Source organism: Lutra lutra, chromosome X (genome assembly GCF_902655055.1).
Source record: "Lutra lutra chromosome X, mLutLut1.2, whole genome shotgun sequence".
Taxonomy (NCBI): domain Eukaryota; kingdom Metazoa; phylum Chordata; class Mammalia; order Carnivora; family Mustelidae; genus Lutra; species Lutra lutra.
The window spans coordinates 34,744,347-34,769,097 of record NC_062296.1 but is presented as its reverse complement, the minus strand read 5'-3'; the positions used below and the strand labels follow the sequence as shown (position 1 = coordinate 34,769,097).

Below are 24,751 nucleotides of genomic sequence, written 5' to 3'. Positions count from 1 at the left end.
TACCTCCACATTAAAGGCATGAGTATAATCACTGATCTAGAAAACATTTTTAAATAAACAAAAGGGTTTCCCTATTTCTAGGCTTTTCAAACATCTTTAATGTGCTACCTTCTCCAAATTGTTGAACCATACTAGGGTTGTCTTTGCCCTCGGCACCCCCTTTTCCTCATTTCTAAAATGGAAATGCCACCTGCCTTATCTCTGTCACAGTGTTATCACAAGGGTAAATAGGAACATGTGCAAAAGGATAAAGCAGTATGGAAATGCACAATGTTGTTCTCATTAACTATCCAAGGACTTACTCTGTGTCCATATTGTAGCACTTGAGTATGCGGACTTTGGCTAACCCCCTCACAGCTGCATTAAAGAAGATTCTCCATGAGCTGCTTAAGAGGGGAAGCCAAGAGGCTGATTACAGCTTAGGGCCCTGCCACAGCCATCAAAAGTTACCAAAGGGATGCTGGGACTTCAAGTTTGTTTCCAATTGCGCAGGAGGAAAGTCATGGCCTCGGCCACCTGCTTCCTGTCTCCACCATGACTCACACCTTTCAGGTCCACTTGGATTGGAGTTCAAATGAGAACTGCTTAGGCCCACTGCCCAAGGACCTTGATGGTGCTAACTAAAGCTCAGGTAACTATGTAAAAGGAGGAGCAAGAAGCTGAGTCCTGAGGCCCAGGAGGACTAAGCTAAGGTCATGAAATTTTTAGCTTACTCAGAAAAAACAGTTCACCCTGCATCATTAGTAGGGTTAAGTATGAGGCTGTTGCCTCTGGATTGGATACACTAAGAGAGACACGACATTACTTCTATGACAATTCCACTCCAAAGGTATCATATGGACTTAATCACAAGGAAACATCAGACACATCTAAATCAAAGGACCTTCTACCAAAGAACTGGGCTGTACTCTCCATTTCTATAATGCACCATCAAAAAGAAAGACTGAAGAACTTTTCTAGATTAAAGAAAACCAAAAAGATATAAAAACCACAGATGATGTGTGGTTCTGGATTGGATACTGGACCAGAAAAAGGATGTTACTGGGGCAATTGATAAAGTTTGAGTATGGGCTTTAGAGCATGTAATAGTGTCTTACCAGTGCAAATTTCCTGATTTTGATCATCGTGCTATTGTCAGGACTGAAAATATCCTTATTGTTAGGAAATACATGCAAGCATTTAGAGGTAAAAGAGTATGATGTCTTCAACTTAGTCTCAAATGGTTAAAAAAAATGGTGAAGTGTGTGTGTGTGTGGTGTGGAGAGAGAGAACACAAAAAAATAAAGTAAATGGGGCAAAAATCTAAACAACTGGTCAATCTGTGCAACGAGTATACAGGACTTCTTTATATTTTTCCTGCAAATCTTACATAAATTTAAAATGATAGCAGAGGAAGAAGTTAAAAAGTTAGTAAAAAGTGTACCAAAATCCAAATAGTTTTTAAAAGTTTGCTTTTAAATCATATAGGAAATCATATAATGTTTATTTGCTTATTTGCTTTAAATCATAGGAAATCATATAATGTTTATTTGCTTCACTGTCATAAAAAAGAGTCATTTAAAAAATAAAAGTATACACTGAAAATCCCACAGTGAGGCTCTGACAGTGCTGCCACCTATAACTTGTTCTTCAGTGGTTAAATTGGTTTGTAGAACTGAGTCAAAAGAAAATGGAACACCCACACAAAGTTTGCAAACCCAACCAGGAGAAACAGTTAACAATGCCAGCACTCACCTCAACAGGCTTATGGTCAATGGGTCCTCAGCCTAAAGGAACTGAACATGTCAACTGTGAAGCTGAACGACTCAAGAGAGCAGGCCAAATAAAGGCCCAACTGCCCCATTCTTTTAGGAAGGTGCCAATGAAAGGTGCTGGGGAAGATCAGTCTTCTCAGAAGGACAGCAAGGACACAAATGCATAGGGCAAAGACACAGCAGCTTCTGCTAGAGAGTTGAACAGCCGAACTAGGCTACTCCCCATCTTGGAGTATCCATCTTAACAAGCTTTGCCCAGAAAAAATAACTGAGTAGTTTTCATCCATGCTACAACCTCTAGGTAACACTAGCCATACAAACAGTGCAGCAGATCGTCCTTTGGGGAAATCAAATAGCTGAGCTGGACAATTAGAAGGTTCTGGTCAGGGTCAGTGCCAGAAACTGACACATTACAGGAATGGAACAGGAAGTAGGGACAGTGGAACAGGTAATTGTCGGATTAACCAAGAAATAAAATCCTAATGTAGAGAAATGAAAATGGACGTTGGGCCGTAGTGTCCTATTACATGTTTAACAACTGACTTTCTGGGGGAAAAAACAACAGCCTTGGTGTGTAGTGTGTGCTGATTTCTGTGATGCAAATATTCCCATCACGGCTGAGTTCTAGGTACCAACATGGCGTCCCTGAACACGGAGAAGGGAAGGGATGTGCACAATCAGCTCTCATGAGCTAACATGAACTGGCTCGGGCATACTGGTGGCGGTAACCTGGGCACCAGTCCTATGTCTACCACCACCTAGCAATGTCACCCTAGTCACTTAACACTCCTGGAGCTTCATTTCCTCACCTGCAAAAGGTCAACCTCACAAGATGATTGAGAGAATCAAATGAGAGTAATTTATCTCTATCTAAAATCTCTTTCAACTCTGAACATCAGTGGTTCCATGATGGAACTGGCCACACTCATGGCCTTTTGCCTTTTTCCATCTCATATTGAGTCTTATGGGCAGGGAGAAGATAAAAGAATTCTAGAAGAAGCTGCTCCAGAGTGTGGCTGTCGGAGCAGAAACCATGTTCACGTGGCCTCAGGGATGAGGTTCAAGGCTGTGACCACTCCCACTCCAGATTTTCTATACAGAAGAGATTCCTGGGTGGGAATCTGCTTGAAAAGTGGGGCTAATGAGTTTACAAACTTCCCTTATTTTAGCAGGATATTGATTTGGGATGACTTGGAGGTGTCAACTGTGCCCAGGCAGGGCCAACACGGTGTATATGTGCCCTCTCCTTGGCACTTATCCAGAGTCTGCCTGGGAATGAAGCATACAGAGGGAAACTTGGGTCTGTTCATATCTTGATGTCCAGCAAATCTAAAGGGAGTCACTCAGTGCTAACTTTCTTTAACTGCTGTCTTTGTCCCTTTTACCGACTGGTGCCTGGTGACATAAATTGCCCTCAATCTCCTCTTTGCTGTGCCTCTGAATTGGAGTGAAAAGCATTTAGCTCATCCTTCGAGACACCATTTGGGGACTCCATGAACTCAGAATGGGTATTTGGGACCTTTGTTACTTCTTCCTTTTGGGTAAGTGTAACTGGAAATAGGTAAATGTGAGGGGTGGGCAGTCAGAGGAATAAATGAAAGTGACTGGAACTTTGGGCCCTGCTGTGATTCCCAGGGCTTTGAGCTCAAGGATCAGAGGAAGGGAAATTTTGGCCTTGATGCATTGCTAAAGTAGCTGGCTGAGCAGACCCTCACCCAGCCACTCAAAGAAGTTGGAGTGCAAAGGGGTTTAGTAAGGTATAAGAGACATAATACCTTGTGCTTCCGGAGGCTGCCAGGACTGGTGGGCGTGGAGATGGGTGACTGTTTAGACTTGGGGGTAGAGAGCTGGCTGCTGGAGGTCCCGTTTGCTAGCCCGAGGCAAGAGAAAAGGAAGGGATAAGAATCAACAGCATACAAAGGAACCAGTTTTCCTTCCCCTCCAAAGACACTAAGAACATTCAGGCAAGGTACACAGACAACCAAGTGATTTGATGAGCGGAACAAAGGTGAGAAGAAACACATTCCTCAGAAAGGCCAGAACTACAATCCTCAGTTAATTAGATCCTGCAGCAGTGCAGGGCTGTAATCCTCCCACCTCTCCCCTGAGTGCTTCCAATTACAGGGCTCTGGTAATTTTCAAATCTTTCTCATATATTCATTCCCAAATTTGACCCTAACACCATCTCCAAGAGGTAGTCTGGGAACATACAATTTTGTTTCAATGTTACAAGGCAGAAAAAAAGTGAGGCAAAAGAGGTTCTGTGCCTTACCTTAAAGGGGAAGGGACAATGGGTGACTGAGACCAGGGATACATCCCCTCTGGTGGCAGCTGATGTGGCAGGTACAAGACAGCCCCATGGTCAGTCTCTCCCCACTCTCTCTTTCCCTGCTCGCCGCCCCCCACTTCCCCCACCCACCGGGCCCCACTCTCTCTTCCCTGCCTCATCCTGGCTGAAAAGAACAGAAGGAAAGGAAAAAGAAAGGGAACTACTCAGGAAAAAGAATAGAAAATAAATTGTGTGAGACACTAAAGGCCTGTAGACCAAGATGGGCAGAGGAGGGAATAAAAAATGAGGGAGAGAAAGAGATCAGGAGTGGAGAGGGGAGACGAGGAAGAGGGGGATAAGAGGTTAGGAGAAGAAAAGAATGAGGAAGTTTGAAACCAGGAGAAAGGCACAGAGACTGAAGAAGGCAGACAGCCATGGCCAGAGTCAGGGTGCACCCCCATTTCTCTCTAGGCCAACAAAAGGCTGGAAGAGAGATGGTTAAGTATGTAACATTTTGATATTCCATTGTGTTTGCAAGTTGTTTTTATATTCCCTTTGCTAATGAGCTTTTTCAAGATCTAATCATGTGAAAAAAAAATGCAGTGCATGGAAATGAAACAATTAAACAGCTTTTGAATGGATTCGTGTTTAGACATCTCATGTTAATTTTTTTTAAGTCTAAAGACCAACATTGTTAATCAGAGATATTCTGAAACATGCTTTAAAAATAAAGGGATTTTTAAAAAATATCCCAAAGCATGTGGGGGCAGAGGGAGAAGAGGAGAGAAACAAGAAGGAAGGGCAGAAAGAGAGAGAGAATAGAAAATTCTGAAAGTTAAGCAGGAGGATGGCCTGAGAATGTCGCTCAAACTATTGTATTGTGAATATTTCCTGAGGATATATAGTTCCTCTCCTCCACATAGGATAATGTTTTCCTTAGGTTCCGGAACCTGTGTATCAACTATAGAGATGGAAGACACACCAGTGGGGAATTTGCTAAGTCTATCCAAGTGCAAGTAAGCTAAAAACTGGGCACATAGGTATCCACTGTCTGGCTTGAACTGTGTATTAGTGAACGCCTCTCTCACCCACTTACGGAGAAGTCTTTCTCCCTCTCAGGCCTTCCTGAAAGTCATTCATTCATTTAGCCAGTGGTTACAGGGTGCTTTCTCTAAACCAGGCCAAGTATTAGACATTGGGGTTTCAGAGATGAGTAACTCACTTCCTGTAGTGACCCAAGCAAGAATATGGTGGGCTAAGTACTACAGCAGACCCACACAGGGGGATTATTAGACCCCAGGGAAGAGGCTTTGAAATTAGGGGACTGGGAGGCACACAGGACAAGGTAATGCCTGAAAAAAAAACAAAAAACCTTGAAAGATGACTCTGGAATAATGGGAGAAAAATCTGTGGAGACAGAAAGTAGATTAATGGATGCCAGGGCCTGGCCAGGGTTGAAGTTGGTAGTTGGGAAGAAATTAAAAGTGTCTGCTACTAAGTACAGAGTTTATTTTAGAGGGATAAAGGTGTTTTGGCAATTGTGGTGACCACTGCACAACTCTATGGCTAAACTAAAATCCATTGAACTGTACATTCTAAAGGAGTCAATTCTCATGTGAGTTGTATCTCAATAAAGCCATTATGAAAAGATGAATTGGAACTCCTTAGGCAGAGGGCAGAAAGGATATTCTATTTTTTTTTTCCAGAAAGGGTATTCTAGCCTTTAAGATTGTACCAGTAGGGGAAAGGACATGCGAGTGTAAAAGAATACTATACATTTATAGAGTACAAATAGCTTAAAATGGCTCAAAAACAAGGTGCCAATAGTGAGTTCCAGGACATGAGATGGGAGATGACTTGGGCTGTGGGGGCCTTTTGTGGGGCCTTCTGTTTGAGTTTCACTTGTGAAAGAAATCTGAGAGTGATACTCCCAATTTTGCATTTTAAAACTACTACTCCGGTTACTGTGATAAAATTGGGGTCGAGTGGGATGGGCTGAGGTAAGGGTAGAAACAAAGAGACTGGTTAGAAGACAATGCACTAGTCCAGGGGCACCTGAGTGGCTCAGTCAGTTAAGCGTCTTCCTCTTGATTTTGGCATTGGGCTTCACACTGGGCGTGGAGCGTGCTTGGGATTCTCTCTCTCTCTCCCTCTGCCCCTCCCCCAAACTCTTTAAATTCTTATTTAAAATAATTTTTTTTAAAGATTTTATTTATTTATTTGACAGACAGAGATCACAAGTAGGCAGAGAGGCAGGCAGAGAGAGAGAGGGAAGCAGGCTCCCTGCTGAGCAGAGAGCCCGATGTGGGACTCGATCCCAGGACCCCGAGATCATGACCCGAGCCGAAGGCAGCGGCTTAACCCACTGAGCCACCCAGGTGCCCCTAAAAAAATTTTTTTTTAAAGAAGACATTGCATGAGTCCAGGTGAGAGGGGATGATGACTTAAAGCAATGGAGAGAGAGAGAAGGGACAAGGCAGAAGATATAGACCTAGAGGAGAAATAAGCTTAGAGTGTTATGTGCATGCACTGATAAGCCATGCCAAGAAGAAGGTGATCTGTGCCAACTATCATGGAGATGTTGGGTGCTAGGCTTGGCCAGGGCACTAGGCTTTCTGGTGAATGAAGGAAGCACTGTGGAAAAGGCAAGAGTGTGTGGAGCTACAGTGGGGTACAGTAGTCCATTACAGGAAAAAGAAGGAGTTGCAGGGCCACCTACAGTGCATGAAGGCCTCCCTAGCAGGACCTGACCTGTAGTATACAAGCTAAAGAACAATCTTGGAGATCGGTCTGAGGTGACATAATGCAAGTCTTCCCAAAGAGCCCTGACCTCAACCATGGTCTCACAGATGTGGACATCCCCAGGTAAGTTCTGGCATTTTGTTCCGTGGGATCAATGCATCCTTTGGCAACAACAGATTGTAGTTCCCCAGCATTTGTCAGCCATGCTACAGAGTGGTGGTGGCCATACTCTCTGTGTAAAAATGATCTTTTTCACCTACACTCTTATCTGAGGGTGAGCCCACTGGTCTTGCCAAAATGGAGAAAATTGTGAACCACAAGCATGTCTGTAAGGGAGTTTCCACCCACTTGTTGGCCATAGACCTGCACAGACAGGTTCTTGTGCAACTTCCAGTACTTTTCTCAATATTTTTGGAAACTCTCTCCCTCAAACACTTTAGAGATAATACATAAATCCATATGTTATCAATACCTCTCTGTCTAGTCTCTGTGTATGTGTCTATGTTGATTCTCTGCCACCCCCCGACTAATTAATCTTAAACTACCTATAATAAAAGTCTTTATTTTGTCATCCACATTCACCAAGCATTTTGAAAATCAGTTTCTTAATCCCTTAACTGCCACTCACATCAGTGTTGGAAAATGCAAACACTTGCCCAGACTTCTTTCACCCCACCAGACATCCTGATGGACTAAAACCCAAAGATGGACATGAAGACATGGGAGAATGTAGACACACACAAGCAGATGTAAGTCTTCACAAGCTGAAAGAGTCCCTATGTTTACAGACTAGATTAAAAACACATTCACACGTGGGAAAAGATACCTGGGAGAGTGCTATTTGATATGGACTCTAAAGCCAATTCATATAAATGTCAAGTAAGAGAAGGAGCAGGAAAAAAGTGCAAATAGGGTCTGAAAAACTGTGCACGGTCTGACACTGGCCAATCCACATGGACGGCCATGACAGTTCATTGAGACAGTGGCCAGAAATAACACCACTCCTTGACATCAGTTATTGTCCTTCATTTTTCTTTACTAAATACCCTCAGCTCTTGTCTCTGAGCTTCTAATTCTCAGCTGCAATTTGGGGATGCACCCAAGGAGACTTTGCCCCCTTTGACTTATCTTTCTCCTTTCCCTGCTCAGAACTACTGTCTTCTCTCACTGTGGTCACTTTCATTTCCTTTTTTTTCTCATTGTATAGGGCAGTTTTTTCTCCATATAACAAGGTACATCGAGGACTTCTCAGTCTTCTAGGCCATCTTACCAATCTTATCAATAAAACACAAGATAATATTTAGCACTTATACAGTGTCTGATAGGCCAGCACTCACTGTGCATGCACACACCCACCCACACACACCCCCCAAAAAATACAGTCTCTTTTAGTTGTATTTTCATTTCCAATGAGGAAAGAGAGGCTTGTTCCAGTTGGAGATAGTAAACTCAGGATTTGAACACACATCTCTCTGATTCCAAATCCTATGTGTGTTTCGGTTTGCTTTTGGTTTTTGCTCTACCACTCTTGCTTTTATAAATGAATTGCTTCTGGGACTCTTTCCTATGTCTTAGGACAACTTTCTGATGGAGGAAAGAAGGGGGCAGAAAAATTGTGGTAGAGAAAAAAAAGAGGAATAGGGCAAGGTAGAAATAGACACCAGAGCTTACATACATCTACCAGATTTTATTCTACTTACCTAGTTTAGATTAGAAAGGAGGACATTAGGAGAAGGAAGGGAAAAATGAAGGGGGGTGGGGAATCAAAGGGGGAGACAAACCATGAGAGACTATAGACTCTGGGAATCAAACTGAGGGTTTTAGAGGAGGGGGGTGGGGGGATGGGTGAGCCCGGTGATGGGTATTAAGGAGGGCACATATTGCATGGAGCACTGGGTGTTATATGCAAACAATGAATCATGGAACACGACATCAATATTCAATGGCGTACTGTATGGTAACCGACATAACATAATAAAAAAAAAAGATTAGAAAGTATTTAGCAAGAAATTTCTTTTATTTGCCAAAATGACTGGGTATGATAGACAATATCATGAAACAGTAGCAGACAGAGCAGCCAGCATGGCCTGTAACTTCTGTCACACCACACGTCACACCATTACTCCCTTCAGCTGCTGCCCCTCAACTATGCAGCACAATGGCCAGGCTTGGCTTGGCATACAGTCTTGTCTCCCTAGCTTCTCTGAATCATTATGTCTGCCCTTGCCCCAGTGGTCATCTTCAAAACCTTGGCTCTGTCAGAATGGAGCAGGATGAACCCAAACAAAAGATGGCTGGTCAGGTAACTAGGCTGACGTACCTATTCACAGGGATTTACGTGTATGGTAGAAAATGGGTTCCCAGGAGTGAGGAATAAGACAGGTTGAGTTAGTTCCCAAAGAACAAGGAGAGAGTCTAATTTCTGGCATGGGCAGCCAAGGACAGAGTATGGTCACCAGCCAAGCAGAGTTGATCCTGAGCTCCTAGACTATGGATTCCCTTGTCTGGAGGCTGAATTGGTCCCTGGAAATTGGGATGCAGCTGTGTGTAAGGTGGGTGTAAGTAGTCCAGGTGTGGCAATTATAGAACTGTCTGGGCAGCAAGTTAGACAAGTCATTATACTTTATGGATTCAAGTTTGGATGGCCGGAGTGGCACAGAAAAGAAAGGGGGGGGTGCTTGGCATCTGCTTTTTACCTAACCTTTGCCAGGAGACCAAATCGATAATGCTCATTCACTTAGCTCTGGCTTTTCCTCCCATTCTAATCCCAACACTTGACCTCAACTCAAAATCAAGCCTATTGGTTTTGGTTGGATGTAATTTTGAAACATTGCTCACTAAAAATAACCCCACTCTAAAAAAAAAAAAAAAAGCCATGACAATAATTTAAGAGCCATCTTAACAATTGCAGTTGTATTTCTACAATTGTTTTCAAACCATTTTACCATATGATTATGAGTTCACATGATTCTCCTGATAAACCCAAGAAATGATGGCCAGGAATTAGTGGTCTCCTTTTAATCACAAGAATATAGAGGTTCAGAGAGAGTAGGACTTGCTTAAAGGGGAAAAATTGCTTATCTTCAATGGATGATGGCCTCTGGGGTTTCCACATCATATGCCTCCCACTGCGACCTTGTAGTGATTGGTTCTCTGTCTTGTCTGCTCTCATTCCCTAATGCCTTGCAGAAGGAGATTTCAATACATAATTCAGCCACTTCCTCATTTTCCTCATATTGAGATGCTCTAAATGTTCTTTCATTCCAGTTCAAACATACCCTGTTTTCTCCCTACATATACAGGGAGTTTTTCTGGAAAGCCATCCAAGTAGAACCACGGTGGTTTCAACTTACTTCGAACAAGGCCAAGAGACAGAGCCTGTGGTTTTTACACATTCATTCCAAAAACACCCTTGGTATGGGTGTCTGGACTGGTTTGGCTAATTGTTCCTTCTCAGTGGAAAAAATTGTGCCCCTATCCCCAGACCCATCCACAAGGGATGCCCAGAACTGAGGGCACAGGAATAGTTCCTCACGGATCCCAGCAGAGGGCTGGTTCCCAGGCCAAATTAAGTCATAGGTTGTGAGATACCGTCACTTCGGGAGCTGGAAGTGGAATTCTAAATCTATTTCTTATAGAGTCTTGGGCAGCATGCAGCTTTGAATCTTCTAAATCAGGAGAGAAGGATTTGCAAAACAAATATGGACACCCATTCCTGCAATATTTTGACACAGATCAATGTCCCGCAAGAAGAGGACATCTGTAAGGAGGCTGCTGGAATGCCAGGATTGTTTTCTCTGAGTTGATAATGCTGACAACATTTGTTTCCTGTTGAAGGTAGTTTTGTTGAGAGCATGTTTCTGGCGGAGCAAGCCTGCTGTCTATGCTCACTACTGTTTTCATGGGGTAGAAACTAGAAAACACAGCACAGCTCTTAATCTGCAAAAAGAACACATGCTTTTGGAGTCAGTCAAGGTTGTAATTCATGGCTCAGCCCAGATATGTGTGATCTCGGGTGTTCCCTAACCTCTGTAGGTCCCCATTGCCACATCTGTAACGTTTGAATGAAAAGACTGCTTAACTCAATCGTTGTTGTTTTGAGGATTACACGGCATACTATACATGAAATCCTTAGCTAAGTGCCTTAGCGCATAGAAAAGGCTTCATAATGACATCTTCTTTTCTTAATACTGCCACAACTAGAAATGGACAGACATGAATAACTATGCAACCTATAGGCACTGAGTAAGGAAACCCCCTTTTACAAGGGATGATTTATCAATCTCTACGGACGGAAGACTTTCTTTGGCTGGCAAGTTAGGCATTAGAGGACTGAAATTTTTCCAAGTGAAGCCCATTACTTTTTAGTTTCTGCATTTTGTTGCATTTTAATTATCCCGAAAACATTGTCCTTGCACTCAGCCTCCTGCATTTCTCTTTTTACTCTCAGCCATTACCATGGAGGTGATCCATGCATGCTGTGTGCAGCCACTGAAGGCTCTGCAGCAGTGGGGGGAGAGGGAGGTGTCACATGATGGGAATGCATTTTAGGGTGAGAATATGGTGGCACCACACCAGATGCATCAAGGGACCGAGATTTGAAATAGAGATGCTACTTCAGAGTCTGTGGAGTAACCCTGGTGTCAGGTGATGAGGAAAAGGAAGGAATTCCTGTGTGAGTGATGTGGAGATGTTTCAAAGGTTCCACAACAGGAGCGTATGGTGGACTTGAAGGAGTAAAACATAGGAAGAATCTAAGATAACGTGAAGACGTTGGACCCAGGGAACAGAATAGAATTGATTCTATTGTCAGGCAGGGAGTTGGGGGAGGAAATGTTTTTGGTTTTTAGACACACTGTATTTGGTACATGTAAGTAGGATTGTCTGGAAGGCATTCATGGGATTAACATCCAGAAGGAAGGTTGGGGCTAAAGATGTAGATTTAACAGCCGCCTCCCTATGCCATCATATGCTATATTTATCACCTTCCCTGCTCTTTTGTTCGTGCTTTTCACACCTGTCAGAAATAATCCATTTCCTTATCAATTGAAATAACCCTTCTACAAGCCCCAGTTTTTCCAGGAAGACTTCCCTTAGCATTTACTGTCCTCATCTCCCATTCACTGGGCACTTAAACAAATCATTACTATTAATTCCCACTCAGCACCATAGTGCAATGGTTAAACTGTGGACTGTGGAGCCAAATTGCCTGGGTTCAAACCCCAGCTCTCCCACCGATTAGCTGTATGATCTTGGGCAGGTTACTTAGCTTTCATGTGCTCTAGCTTTTTCAGCTGCAAAATGGGGGTAATTGTGCCTACCTGGCAAGGTTGTTGTAAAGATTAAATTGGCTAATACATATCAAGTGGTGAGAACAGTTGCTTGGCTCATAAGAACTATATAAATATTTGTAAGTAAATTTTTTATCAAATTTATATATGTCCTGGTTCCCCAATTCTTAGTGACAGGGAATTTATCTTATTCCTTTTCCCTGTAGCACCTAGCACTACTAGGTATCCCACCCAAACTCTAGAGATTCAGTCGTATTTAAACACAAGTCCCAGACTGTAGCGGGTTGATAGAACCCCTACTATAGGGAGATGGGTCGACACCACCACATACCATGCCCCACAGTGTGCTCAGAGACCCCCATTATATTGCTTGCTTCAACAATTTCCTAAGTGGTTCTCCAACGATGATGGAAATGTTGCCTTAGACGTAAGGCAGTTCTTTCACTGAAACTAGACATAAACTGTGGTTTTAGAAAGAATCAGAGTGGGCGAGAGGCAAGGGACACTTTTCTCTTCCCACAGTTTTGCCAAGGGCACCACTTCCTCTTAGAGTGACAATAGGGGAGGTGATGGAAATCTAGGACCAGGCACTGGAAACAGAGCTGCCTAATTCCTTATAGCTATGCTCGATGCAGCAAAAAGGGTGACACCGAGCCCACTCCACTCCCCAGCTTCCCCACATCCCTTGCCTGGAGGTGAAGGAAGGTGGAAGGAAGCAGAGAAGCAAGGACTAGCCAACAGAGACCTTTCTCTTTACTACTCTGGAGTTTCCACACCTTGCCTTAAGGACAGTGTGAGGATTGCCTGCCTGGAAGTCAGGACAGCTGGACTCTAGCTCTTGGGTACCAAGTGGCTGCATGGCATTGAGAAGACTACAAGATACTGAACATCTTTCCATGTTAGTCTCCTAGTCTAATTTTCCTTTCCCAACCTCATTCATGGTGCTATTATGTGTGACGGCGGAGGTGTTGGACTCGGAAATATTTTGCAAAGTGCAGAGCATCTCATCTACGTCGAAGATTATTACCTTGAACCTCCCTTAGACAGAGAGGAAATTTATTGTGCTGTCTAGTACACCAGCTACTAGTCACATGTTGCTTTTGAGCATCTGAAGCAGGACTAGCCAGAATTGAGATGTGTGCTCAGTATAAGATACAACCTGATTTGAAAGAATGGAAAATATCTCCTTAGATTTTTTTTTAACTTCGATTGCATGTTGAAATGATAATATTTTGGATATATTGAGTTGAATAAAATATATTATCAAAACAGATTTCACCTGTTTCTTTGACCTTTTTAACTCTGGCTATTAGAAAATTGAAAATGATCTACAAGGCTCACATTATATTTCTACTGGACAGAGTTGATCCCGATGGACACATTCAGGAAGGGCAGAACAGCCCCTCTTTATGCAACTCAAAGCAGCCTCCTAGATTCAGAAGAGAAATACTCCTGGATACAATTCTCCCATGGACACCTCCCCCCCACCCCGCTGCCTCACCGCTGTTTTGTGTCCCTTGACCTCCCTTTACAAAGGCTGTATATTTTGGAAGTGAATCCATTCTTCCTTGGGGCTTTGGGAATAGGGAAGATTTGACTTTCTGGACTAGGTATGCATAGGTTGGGGGAAGGAGGGTGGGGAATATTGAATTGCTACAACAATGACTTACTGCTGAACAACAGCGAACTAATTATCACATTACAATTCTCTCAGCCTACCAGCGATGGTAATTAGCTTCCTTGGAGACTCCTTCAGAAAAAAAAAGGTGGGGGGGGGGAGAAAGAAAGAAGAAGAAAAGATTCCTTCCCAGCAACTAGCTACTTTGTCCTTTTAATTCAATTCAGTTCAATTGGGGGTAGTTGCAAAAAAGGAAAAGTTAACACGTTCATGGCTGAAATGGAAACAGCAAGAGACGCCCCAGAAAGGTCTTCCTGCAGCTCTCAGGCTGGGCTTGTCTTTTTGCCCACCAAAATGGCAACTCCTGGGTTAATCCAAATGGGGGTACTATACAAGCTTTCTTCAAACCCCCCAAAGGGGACCTCTGGGCTCAGATTTGATCTGCTTACCACAGTTCCCTGTCCTACTTTAAAGGCAGACATGGCTAATGGGACTTGGATTCTAAAAGTCCATCAGCTCTGCCCAGAGAGAATGAGAGCTCCTTCTAGCAATATTGTATAGACAACCAAATCCTTCCTTAACTGACGTGTAGGGCTTAGCAACAGACAGATTCCATTTGGGGTGCCCTCAGTATTGGCAGGAGTGGGAATTGAACTCAAAGGGAATAAAGTATACAGAGTTTGATTTATTCATGGGAAGAACAGAAAAAAAAAAGATAACTTAAGGACCAAGGAATCAAATTATGATGCAAATTACAGACCAGATCACATCAATTTACTAAACCTCAAGGCAAACCAAACCCAGATATTAACTGAACCATGAATTGGATCAAATGTACACACACATATATGGATGGATGTGTAATCGACTCATTGCTCTTATTCATTCACTAGTATTCTCTTCTGAAAGATTTGTTTTATTTTACAGCTTTAAATAAATATTTGCTTTCTCCTAATTCCATTGCTCTGTTCTTCTTAAAAAATATTTGAAAATCTAGCAAACTTGTTCAAACCAGAATCAAACCTATATATTTTCTAATGAACTAGAACATCAAAACATTCCTTTAGCTGAACCTGAACTGAGCCAATGTTTCGTTTGGTTTGAGTCCCTGCTGCAGTGGAACATTTTTGTCTGTTGTTTGCCTTCAAAGGAAGGTAGTTAAAATTCCCTGGAAATGGCCTATCTTCCTTAACCTTGGGTTACTCAGGTTGAATGAAAAAAATGTGAATCCATCCCACAAGTCCCAGATCCAAGACAGACAAACCCAGGATGGAAACAGGGCGGCATTGCCATGTCCTAGAAAAGTACAGGGAATTTCAGCCCCACTCCACACCATTATTCTTCGGTTAAATGTGTATTAACCTGCCTACATCCCTTGCTGAGAGCTCAGGAATACCTTACACTTCCTGATGCAAAATTATGCATTGTCTATAGCTAATCCTTCTAGCTATTCAATTCTGATTCCGTGGAAGCTATTGCACAACTCTATAAATTGGAAATAACTGATAATACTGGAAAATGATTTTTGCCTATTAGACATGTGAATTCTGTCTTAACCAAATGGGAAACCAAGTCTTAGACAAGGTAAGAAATTTGTCCCAAGTAAAAAAAAGCTGGGAAATGATGTCACTGGGCCTTCCTACACAGAGGCCTCTCTCTCCTCTTCCATATCCTCTCCCCCTCCACTTTGCAGCTTGGAATGGTCCTGAGTGACATGGAGGTGGGAAGGGGAAAATGGGTATGTCAAATCCAAACCTTACCTAAAGTACTGTTTTGCCTGAGATCAGCTTTGCCCCTGTGGAATGTTCACTAAATGGATGGCCTGGACGTGGCTCTAAACTGCCATGGAATGGACAAGGTCATGTTATACAGATCCTTTTACGCATTGGGCCTGAAATCATGCGGAAGATGTAGACACATCATCTGTGATGAGCTCAAACATTTTGGAAATTGCCATTAAGGCTGGCTAGACTAGAGTTTGGCTTCATTTCTGTTCATGAACTATCTGAAATAAAGATTTACATTCTCTCTCATGAGAATACCACTTTGGATTTTTTGCTGATAGGGAGCAAGAGCTGTTTGTGGTTCTGGTATCTACCAAGTCAAGTCTCCTTTCCCTGCCTCAAATTGGGTTACTCTTTTTATCTTGTATGTGTGAATCTCTACTCATTCCTTCTTTTCGGCAAGGGAGTTCTGAAGGAGCAAAAGCAGATCTTGCCTGCCTTTGGGTTGGAATCTATTATAACTCCTTTTAATTTAACAATTATTCATTGAGTCCTAATGTATTCTTTCTTGGTCTCTAGTATCTTAGAGTCAGTGAGATGCATAATTTCTAGAAGGGAAATTCTGCAGGCAGTGCTGATGATCAATAACTTGACATATGTTTAAGCTGTGTTTAATTACAGGTGGTTGTGTTCACATGTGCTGGATAACCCACCTGGATACAGTCTGCAGAGAATCTATTGACTTTAAGCTGCTGCCGTCTCAGCATTTTTAACTAATAGGTTATGTGGTGGTTTAAAAATAGGTCCACAAATTGTTGGCAGTCTAAAAACAAGTCCACCTTCCCTCAAGAGGTAAAGACTGATTCTTCTTTCCTTGACTATGGGCCAGACTTAATGACTGCTTTTAATCAATAGACTAAAACAAAAGTGATAGTATGTGGCCTCGGAAACTAGATCATGAAAGGCACTACATATTCTTTGTTCACTCTCCTGAATCACTCTCTGGGAGAAGATCCTGCTCATGGCTATCTTGGAAGCAGATCCCACAGTCCCCATTGAACCTTCAGATGACTGCGGCCCCCACTGACACTTTGACCTCAACTATATGACAGATTCTGAGCCAGAGGGAACCACAGAGTTAAGCAATCCAAAATCCCTAACCCGCAGAAATGATAAAATAATAAATGTTTGTTGTCTTAAGCCATTAAGTTTGGGGGTAATTTGTTTCATAGCAAGAGATAAATAATATAGATTAGAAATCATAGAAGTGGTCAGTGATATTTCTGAAAAAAATGATTGGTTAAGCAGTTATTGCCAGAGTTTATGAATCTTGACCAAGTGTTTAAAGTCTATTCTTTTTTTGCAAAGCCCTGCCTAGAATTTGTACAAATAATTTCATTTTTAACCCAAATGTTAAAACCTAGGTCTTCATAGTGTAACCCATATAAATTTACTTAGATAGATTCATGTGTTGTTTTGTACACTTCACCAAAATATCACCAAACTCATGCACTTTTGTTCCTTTAGCAAATATTCCCTAAAAGCTAACTAAGTCTCTAGCACCACGCTGGGTGAACTAGTCACTCTTACACGTCTCTTCATTCACAAACATTATTTGAGCATCGGCTAGGACCCAGACACTGTGCTTAGCACTGGGGATACAAAATGAACATGACATCTTGCCCTTGAGGGGCCCACTATTTAGTTGGGGGAGGGGATAGTAGACAGGTAAATACGGACTTTACAACACAGTGTGGTGAATATTACACCAGATACATGAAGAACATGCTCTGATAGTGCACAGAATGGGAACTATTTCTATTTGACGTGTTGAATGATGAACAGAAATTTTCAAGCAGAGAGGAGTGGTCGGCTCAAGGGACGGCATTCCAGGAGCAGGGAAATGGGATGAGCAAAGACACGGAAGTATAAAAATCTCAAGCTGCCTCTTCACAGTTTAGTTCCTTCTGCCCGAGGGAAAAAAAAAATATGGCTGGTGCTGTGCATGTTCCTGGCAGCATGAGGCCAGCAGGACAGGCTGTTTTTCTAGGCCATGAGCATTTCAAAGCTAACAGGCTGCTCAAGCTGCCTCAAACCGAAGAAGAGAGAAAGGGCATTTGTGCTCTTCACCCCAAAGGTCCCAGACTCCCAGGCTAGAAGAATTTTCATGGTCAGTCGAGCCTTGGGGTGAGGGATGTGAGTCTTCTGGACTGTACAATTGCCTTCCCATGAAGAATTCACACTGTCTGTCCCTGACTTTATTAAGTTTCTAAACTTGAACTTCTGTGGCCTTTTACCTTTCAGATCAGTGTCACTCAAACCGTGGGTGCAAGCTTTTGCACCCGAACTTAAAAGAACACACTGCTGCTTTTCTTAAAAAAAAAAAAAAATCATGCTAAAAAAAAGAGTCAGCTGAAGTAAATGTTTGCTTAGTGGCATAATTTGCATTTGGCACAAGCTTCTAATCTTGTCACAGACTGATAAATAGTTCATGCATTGGCAGTGAACCTTAGACCACATTTTTTTTTGATCACTCACTATCCACTAATTAAAATCCTGTGTGACAAATCTCTGTGTTTCCTTTCAGAACCTGGCCTATGTAATTTTTTTTTCTCATTGTGAGAATGATGCAAATGATTTCTTTTCTCTTTTTGTTTTGACTTCTACAAAGTTCAAAGTCAAATTTGAAGCTCAAGCGTGTCAACTCTGTTGACACTTCAGGGTGGCAATTTTTTTTTTTACATTTTTGTTTTCGATTTTGATTTTCTATTTCAAGTTTATGCTTGACTTGATTATTTCCTTGACTCTGCTTTTGTGGGATGATGTTGAAGATGATGACTATGAAAACAAACATGACAATAAGCATTACAGCAAGCATGACAAAAAGGCCAGATTTCTGGTCTCAACCCATCTGCGTAGAATCGGGGGTCATAGCTGTGTCTCCATGACTCCAAACAAGTTTGGCTGGATAGTCTCTGAACTGAGAGAGCTGGTATCATGGAGACACAGTGGTGTTCATGAGGAACTCATTCCCCTGCATGCAGAGGGTGTGGGTCTCCATAAATGAAGTCAGCGTGCACAGTTAGGAGAAGAGCACTCACCGTCTTGGTCGTTACCTGAGTCAGCTGGAGACTTGCTCCGGCGCATAGGGCCGGGGCTCTTAGCTGAACTCTTCTGAGGCGTTGGAGATGCCTTTGGGCCTGCTGTGGCCGATGGGTTTCCCTTCATGACTCGGCATTCTGGTAGAAAAGAACAGATGGCGCAGTAAAGCCAGGGGAGAAACGAGCCTTTGGCATATTACCAACTTCTAGAAACTAGAATAACCAGCATGGGCCAAAGTATCCAGTGGTTCAGGACTACGAGGTGGTCCTCATTGTTGGTAGGAATGATGGCCCTGAGCTAGGAGGCATGGGAGAAACTTTCAGAATTCATCTGGGCCAAACCAGGTGTTTAAATCCCTGGATTATGGAAACAAGGGAAGAAGTTGAAAAGCAGGTTGGGTGGGTTATTAAATAGTCAACTCGATCATTTGTGGGCACCCGGGCCACGTCTTAGAATAGCACCTGTTGACATAATGAATTAATTTCCTTGAAGAAGGGATTGACAGCTCTGAGGCTACAGCCACACAGATGAAACATTCATGAGTAATTTAAAGGAAGAAGAGGGAGTTGCCATTTACTGTTCATTACATGCCATGTATTGTAATAGGCATATTAGGGATGTCATGTCACTTTATAACTAAGCGTTAACACCACCACCACCATGCATTTGCAGTCCTCTTTTTGGTTTTCAATGTGCATGACCATAAATCCCTGTGCTGGTTTAATAAATCAAAGATCCAGCAGTGACTCTGTCGCTCAGAGCTTATAGAAAGCTCTTGGGTGTGTAGGGGTATTTGCCAAATGTTTCTGCTACTTGCCTCAACTTCAGTCTGCCATGCTTGGGGCACCTTTCCTATGCAGGTCACTCAGAGTCCCTACTGTGGCAATTTGGGGACACTGATCGTACTAATGCATTAGGAGAATTATCATACTTGCTTTGCTGATGAGACTATAAAGAGTGTAAGCCTCTTGCTTAGGGCCACGAAGCAAGGAAATAGCAGAACTAGGACTAGCAACCAAGTCTCCCAAGTCCCAATCTAGTGTTCTTTACAGTGTAGTTTTTCCAGCCTTGTGCCATGATGCTCAACATGGAACCACATGGCTAGGAAGAGGGCAGTCTTTTCTTTGGACACTTCCTTGTCACTTCCTACTTGAAGATATATTGAAATATCAATTACCCACAAAGATTAGGGAATCCTTTCTGGCAAACTGAGTTTTTTGGGGGAAACTAAGTTAAGTAGAAAGCTCATTTTTGTTTGTTTTACTTCTTGTTTTGGTTGATGAACTTCAGGGATCACTGTCCAGAGCTGGAGATATAAAAGGTATAGGAAATGGGAGATAGCCTGGGATTTGCTTAGCTATTTTATGGCTATTTGTCTCTTCTCAAAGTGAACACAGCAGAAATGCCACCTCTGTCAGAGTCCTAGTCACTCGAGCTGTTGGTAAAGTCCATATTAATACAATTCAGTTTGTTTTTCTCACATGTTACCCCTCATAATTGGGAAAGATGTTTTGAATGTGTCTTCCCATCAGGATCATATCCTAACCTTGTTGCTATATGAGCTAATTCACCATTAACTTCCACATGGAACTTGGACTCAAGCAAAGGGAGGTGGGCAGATGTTTACCTCCTTCCTGAGATTAACAACCTCTGGAATCTTGAGTCACAAAGCAGGGGGAATGGGGCAGCAAGCCAGAAAGCAGGAAGAGGGGAAAGATTTGACACTAAGAACACAGTGGAAAATCTTTCTAAAATGGAACCATCGATATGAGCCAAGTCACTGGAGGATGTTGACTAGAAAAAAGTTATACATATAATCTCCAAGTTCGGACTCCAAATGTTCCTTCCCATAGTTTGATTGCACCTGTCAGCCCATGTGACACAATATGTGGTTCGAGAAATATGGTCACTATTGGGGCTGAGAGTGAGTTTTATTGAGTTTGGAGGCTGGGAATCTGGGACATTCAGTCAACCTTTCACTTAGTGACTCATGTAGCCCAACATACAGGAGAATGAATAATAATATTTGCCCTTGAGGGTCTGTGCATGGATGTTCTCTGGGCCATATGAACCCATGGAAATACTAAGGGATAGAAGGAGGGTGAACAATGGAGCAATGAAGTCCAGTAGTTGTGCTTACCATTTTCATCCAGAGAAAAGTCATCCTGAGCATAGCGAAACTTTTCAGGACCACAGGCAATAAACACATCGTCATCACCAAAGAAATCATGGAGACAGGTTACCTGTGGAGAGAGCAGAGACATTGGATTTATATGTGATAATCTTGTGACAATAAATTTAATATCATTTTGGCAGGGCAGGGGGGGAGAAGCTTCACATCTGGGCCATCATCTTAAGCCCCAGGGATCTTCAGTTTTCAAACTACTAGGCTCATGGTCTCCATCATAACCCCTGGTGAATAAAGATACAGAGGAATGCTATTGTCTTTCCATGTTTCATATGTGGTAGTCTTGTTTCCACTGCATTAAGAATAACTTCAAGACTAGGGTGCCTGGGTGGCTCAGTCAGTTAAGCATCTGATTCTTGGTTTTGGCTCAGGTCATGATCTCAGGTTCATAAGATTAAACCCCAAGTCAGGCTCCAGGTTGGGCACTGGGCCTGCTTAAGATTCTCTCTCCCTCTCCCTCTGTCCTTCCCCACTCATGTGTCTCCACTGAAGAAGAAGAAGAACAACAACAAAAATTTCAAGACCATGTCCAAAGGGAATGTCTCTGCTTTTGAATAAAAGTTCACAAGTATCTGACCCTGCAAATGTTACTTTTCTCAGAGCTTCAAAGACAGAGCTCCTAGCCCAACTCTGGGGCCAAAGGTGTAAGCCAAGTCAGATGAGGAAGTTTTTCTGACCCACATAGACAGACCCTGTGGCTGACCAAGATGTGGAAGTTCCTCTCTTCATCTCCATGAGTTTTGAAAGAAGGGTACCATTTCCTTACTGATTTAGACCCAGGAAATTAGAATTTTGCTAAAAATGGATCAAGAACATGGATGTGGCCCAGAATACCATTCCTCCCTCAAGAACAAGGGGGAAAGCTGTCCTGACCACTTAAAAATTAATCAAGAGCAATGAGTCCCCATAAGTTTGAGGCTCTGCTGGTAAAGCCATGTTCCCAGGATCCTTCCTGCCCTCTAGTGCCCTATGCATTGCTGCTTCTCCACAACAGAGTGATAGTCTCCCTAACCCATTTTCTGTACAAAGAAATGAGGGTCCCTAGGAAAGTATGTTCCTCCCTGCAGTCTCTCCACTTCTCAGCTTCCTAATTACATTTGATAATTAGTCCAGCACACCGGGGAAATCCCAGGAGAAACCATAGAGTCAAAACATTCTTATCCCAATCCTTAACTTGAAAGTGTTCAAAGCTCCTAATTGTTCTAAGCTACCCATTCAAGCTGCCAGCAATGGCTTTCCAAAGGCACAGTGCTCACAAACTAATAACAGCTTTCTGGGGGCAGAGAGCAATATTTCACATTTGAAAAAATGTTTATATTAATAACATCATCCCCCACCCAGGGTCTATCCTATCCTTGCCCACCCAGCCAAGATTATTGCAAGATTTACACAGTGAAAGATGCTTAGATTATCCCCATTATCTCAGCCTCCCAATCATCCAGGAGATGCCAAGATAAGGGAGGGAGACTTGGAGGACTGCCAGTGTTGCTCCTATTAAGCCTCTTCCCAGCCCTGGGTCCTGACCTCATCAAATAGGCCAACATCCCTCTTCAACCCACTTGTCCCTCACCCATTCATCCTGTGATCACGTAATGACAATTAAGAGCTACCACTAACTGAATGCTTATTCTGTGACAGGCAGTCTGCTAAGTACTTCCAAACATTTCATCTCATTTTACTCTCACCCCAAATTCTAGAGGTTGATATTATTGTCATCACTGTCTCACAGATGAGAAAACTGAGGCCCAGAGACAATACATGGATGACTCAGGTGGAAAGTAATGAAGCTGAACAAAAGCAGATCCATCCAACTCCAAAGACTGTGCTTTGGGCCATGCAGTAATACAAAGTACTCATGCATAATTCAGGCACTGGGGAGACACAGATGTGTAAGACTCAGTCCATGACTTCATGGAACTCACAGTCTGATGGAGTGAGATACTCAACAGAGTGCCATGAATGCTAGGATGTAGCATCTCAATGTAGTGTCATGAATGCTAGGATAGTAGTATCTGTAGGTGCCGTGGGAACTTCTTAGTACCATATCCAAATGACACAGTCACTGGCTGGCACTGTTAGTTCAATCAGCATCCTCCATATTGCCCTGGTGGCAAATCCAATAACAGAAGTTACATGGCTTTGCACCCTGCTGCTGACTCCAACTGATATCTTGGACCTTGGCTCAAGAAAATCTGAAGCCCCTAATTCTGATACATTGTGTATCTCCAAACTGTTTACCGCCTGGTGCCTCCTTGACCCTGAAGACTGCAAAGTCCCCGTGCTCAAGGTTGGCCCTGGATCTGACTTAAGTTTTAGTTATGGGTTTAGGGAAACCTCATCCTTGAGTATCCCTCTGGTAGTAGCCTCCAGGAAGTAGCACTTTGTTTCAAGACCTGCCTGTATTCTCATGAGTATTCCACTCATTCTTCCCAAGTTTCCTGAATCTAACAATCAAGTTTATCCCTTTTTCTGTATCTCTCCATGGTTCCTGGTGGAGTGCTTATCACATAGTGAGAATTTAGCAAGGGCTGTTTTTGCCTCAATCAAATGTAAAGAAAATAAGAGGCAGACTTTGTAAGGACATACAAAGGCAAAAAAGTTGGAACAAAAAAGAAATTTTTTGTTGGCAGACAACAGGAGCTAACATTGAAAGGTTTTGAAAGGTAACACTAATACACAAATTTAGGAATAAGAAAGGAATAATGATTGTACATTCAGAAGTTCTTCTTTGCAGAAATATGCTAATTAGTTTGAAAATTTAGATGAAATGAATGATTTTAAAGGAAAATGTAAACAATGAGAGTGACTCAAGAAGAACTAGAAAAATTTCAACCAACAACTAGCCATGAAAAGAATTGAGCAAACACTTCAAAAGTCAACCCTGCCCCCAAAAGGCACCAGAACATTCATTTTGGAGGTGTTTGTGGAAATTCCTTCCCAAGAAGAAAATCCAAAAGCTCAAAAAGCAGTCATTGCAGTGACACGCCATGATATCCTATTGTAAGACAACAAAGCCTTCACAGATTGCTCTGGGGGTTGCTGTTACCATGACCCACCCTCCTTCAACCCCAAGCCTTTTTGCCCCCACTCAGGCTTTGGGAAAAGCCTTTGGATAACCCCTCCTTTGGGGAGATTCTAAGAAAGGCAAAGCCCCCTATGCTTCTGACAAACTCATAATGGTGTGGCTGGCTTCTAAAACATTTATTTTGCAATCCAGCTGTTCAGCATCAGGTTTCTTGTGTGATCCCTCCCTACATTTTACTGGCTCCCAAATGTAGACAAGTTCACAGTGTGCCTGTGAATACCCAGCTTTTCCAAAGGCCTTGGATACTGAGACAAAACAGCTCTCCCTGTCTTTTTTTTTTTTTTTTACAAAGTTGAGGAAATAGAAGGCTCTCCATCCTAAATATGAGGAACCCAAAACACAAAGAGTCAAAGTGGCCCAAGGATACAGAGATGGCTCATGGCGGAGTCGAGACTAGTGCTCAGGCTGTCTTGAGTCAATTCAGGACAAAGCAATTCAATTGCCTGAGAGAGGGTGCTTTTCCTAAAGCCCTGATGTCAAAGGCTTACACAGAGCTTAAAACAGGAGAGTCCCCCTTTGTCCTAATCAGTGCTGGATACTCATTAGAACATTTTACTAGATAGAAAAGAGAAAACATCTATATGGACCGTATGATTCTACAAACAAGAAGATTCTCTTTTTTAAATTTTATTTATTTGTCAGAGAGAGAGAGAGAATGACAGACAGAGAAAGAAGCAGGTTCCGCACTGAGCAGGGAGCCAGATGAAGGACTCAATCCCAGGGCCCTAGGATCATGATCTGAGCTGAACGCAGGCGCTCAACTGACTGAGCCACCCCGGGGTCCCAAGATAAGAAGATACCTATTCACTGCTGTAACTGGCAACAGAGTATGTGGCAGGGAAGTATGACAAGGAGAAGGAGGGGAGGACGAGAAAAAGGAAGATAAGGAGAAGAATGGAGTGTAAGAAATAATTTCCAAATGAAACTCACACTCACACCTGCTTTGTAAAATTCCATGGAGGTAAGGTGACAAAGTTC

At 42.7% G+C, this 24,751-nt stretch overlaps 1 protein-coding gene across 7 annotated transcripts in view; it reads right to left on the bottom strand.

Annotated features, from left to right (window-relative positions):
* DCX (doublecortin) overlaps window positions 1-24,751 on the bottom strand; it is a 120,864-nt gene that overhangs the window by 13,885 nt on the left and 82,228 nt on the right. For 3 of the 7 annotated variants that reach the window (XM_047716770.1, XM_047716771.1, XM_047716772.1), the window contains exons 4-6: window positions 20,641-20,743; window positions 18,500-18,637; window positions 3,527-3,624 (exon numbers count right to left, since the gene is read on the bottom strand). In XM_047716770.1, the coding sequence (XP_047572726.1) occupies window positions 3,527-3,624; window positions 18,500-18,637; window positions 20,641-20,743 (339 nt within the window). The remainder of the gene's footprint in view (window positions 1-3,526; window positions 3,625-18,499; window positions 18,638-20,640; window positions 20,744-24,751) is intronic. The other 4 variants (XM_047716773.1, XM_047716774.1, XM_047716776.1 and 1 more) reach the window with 4 other exon arrangements.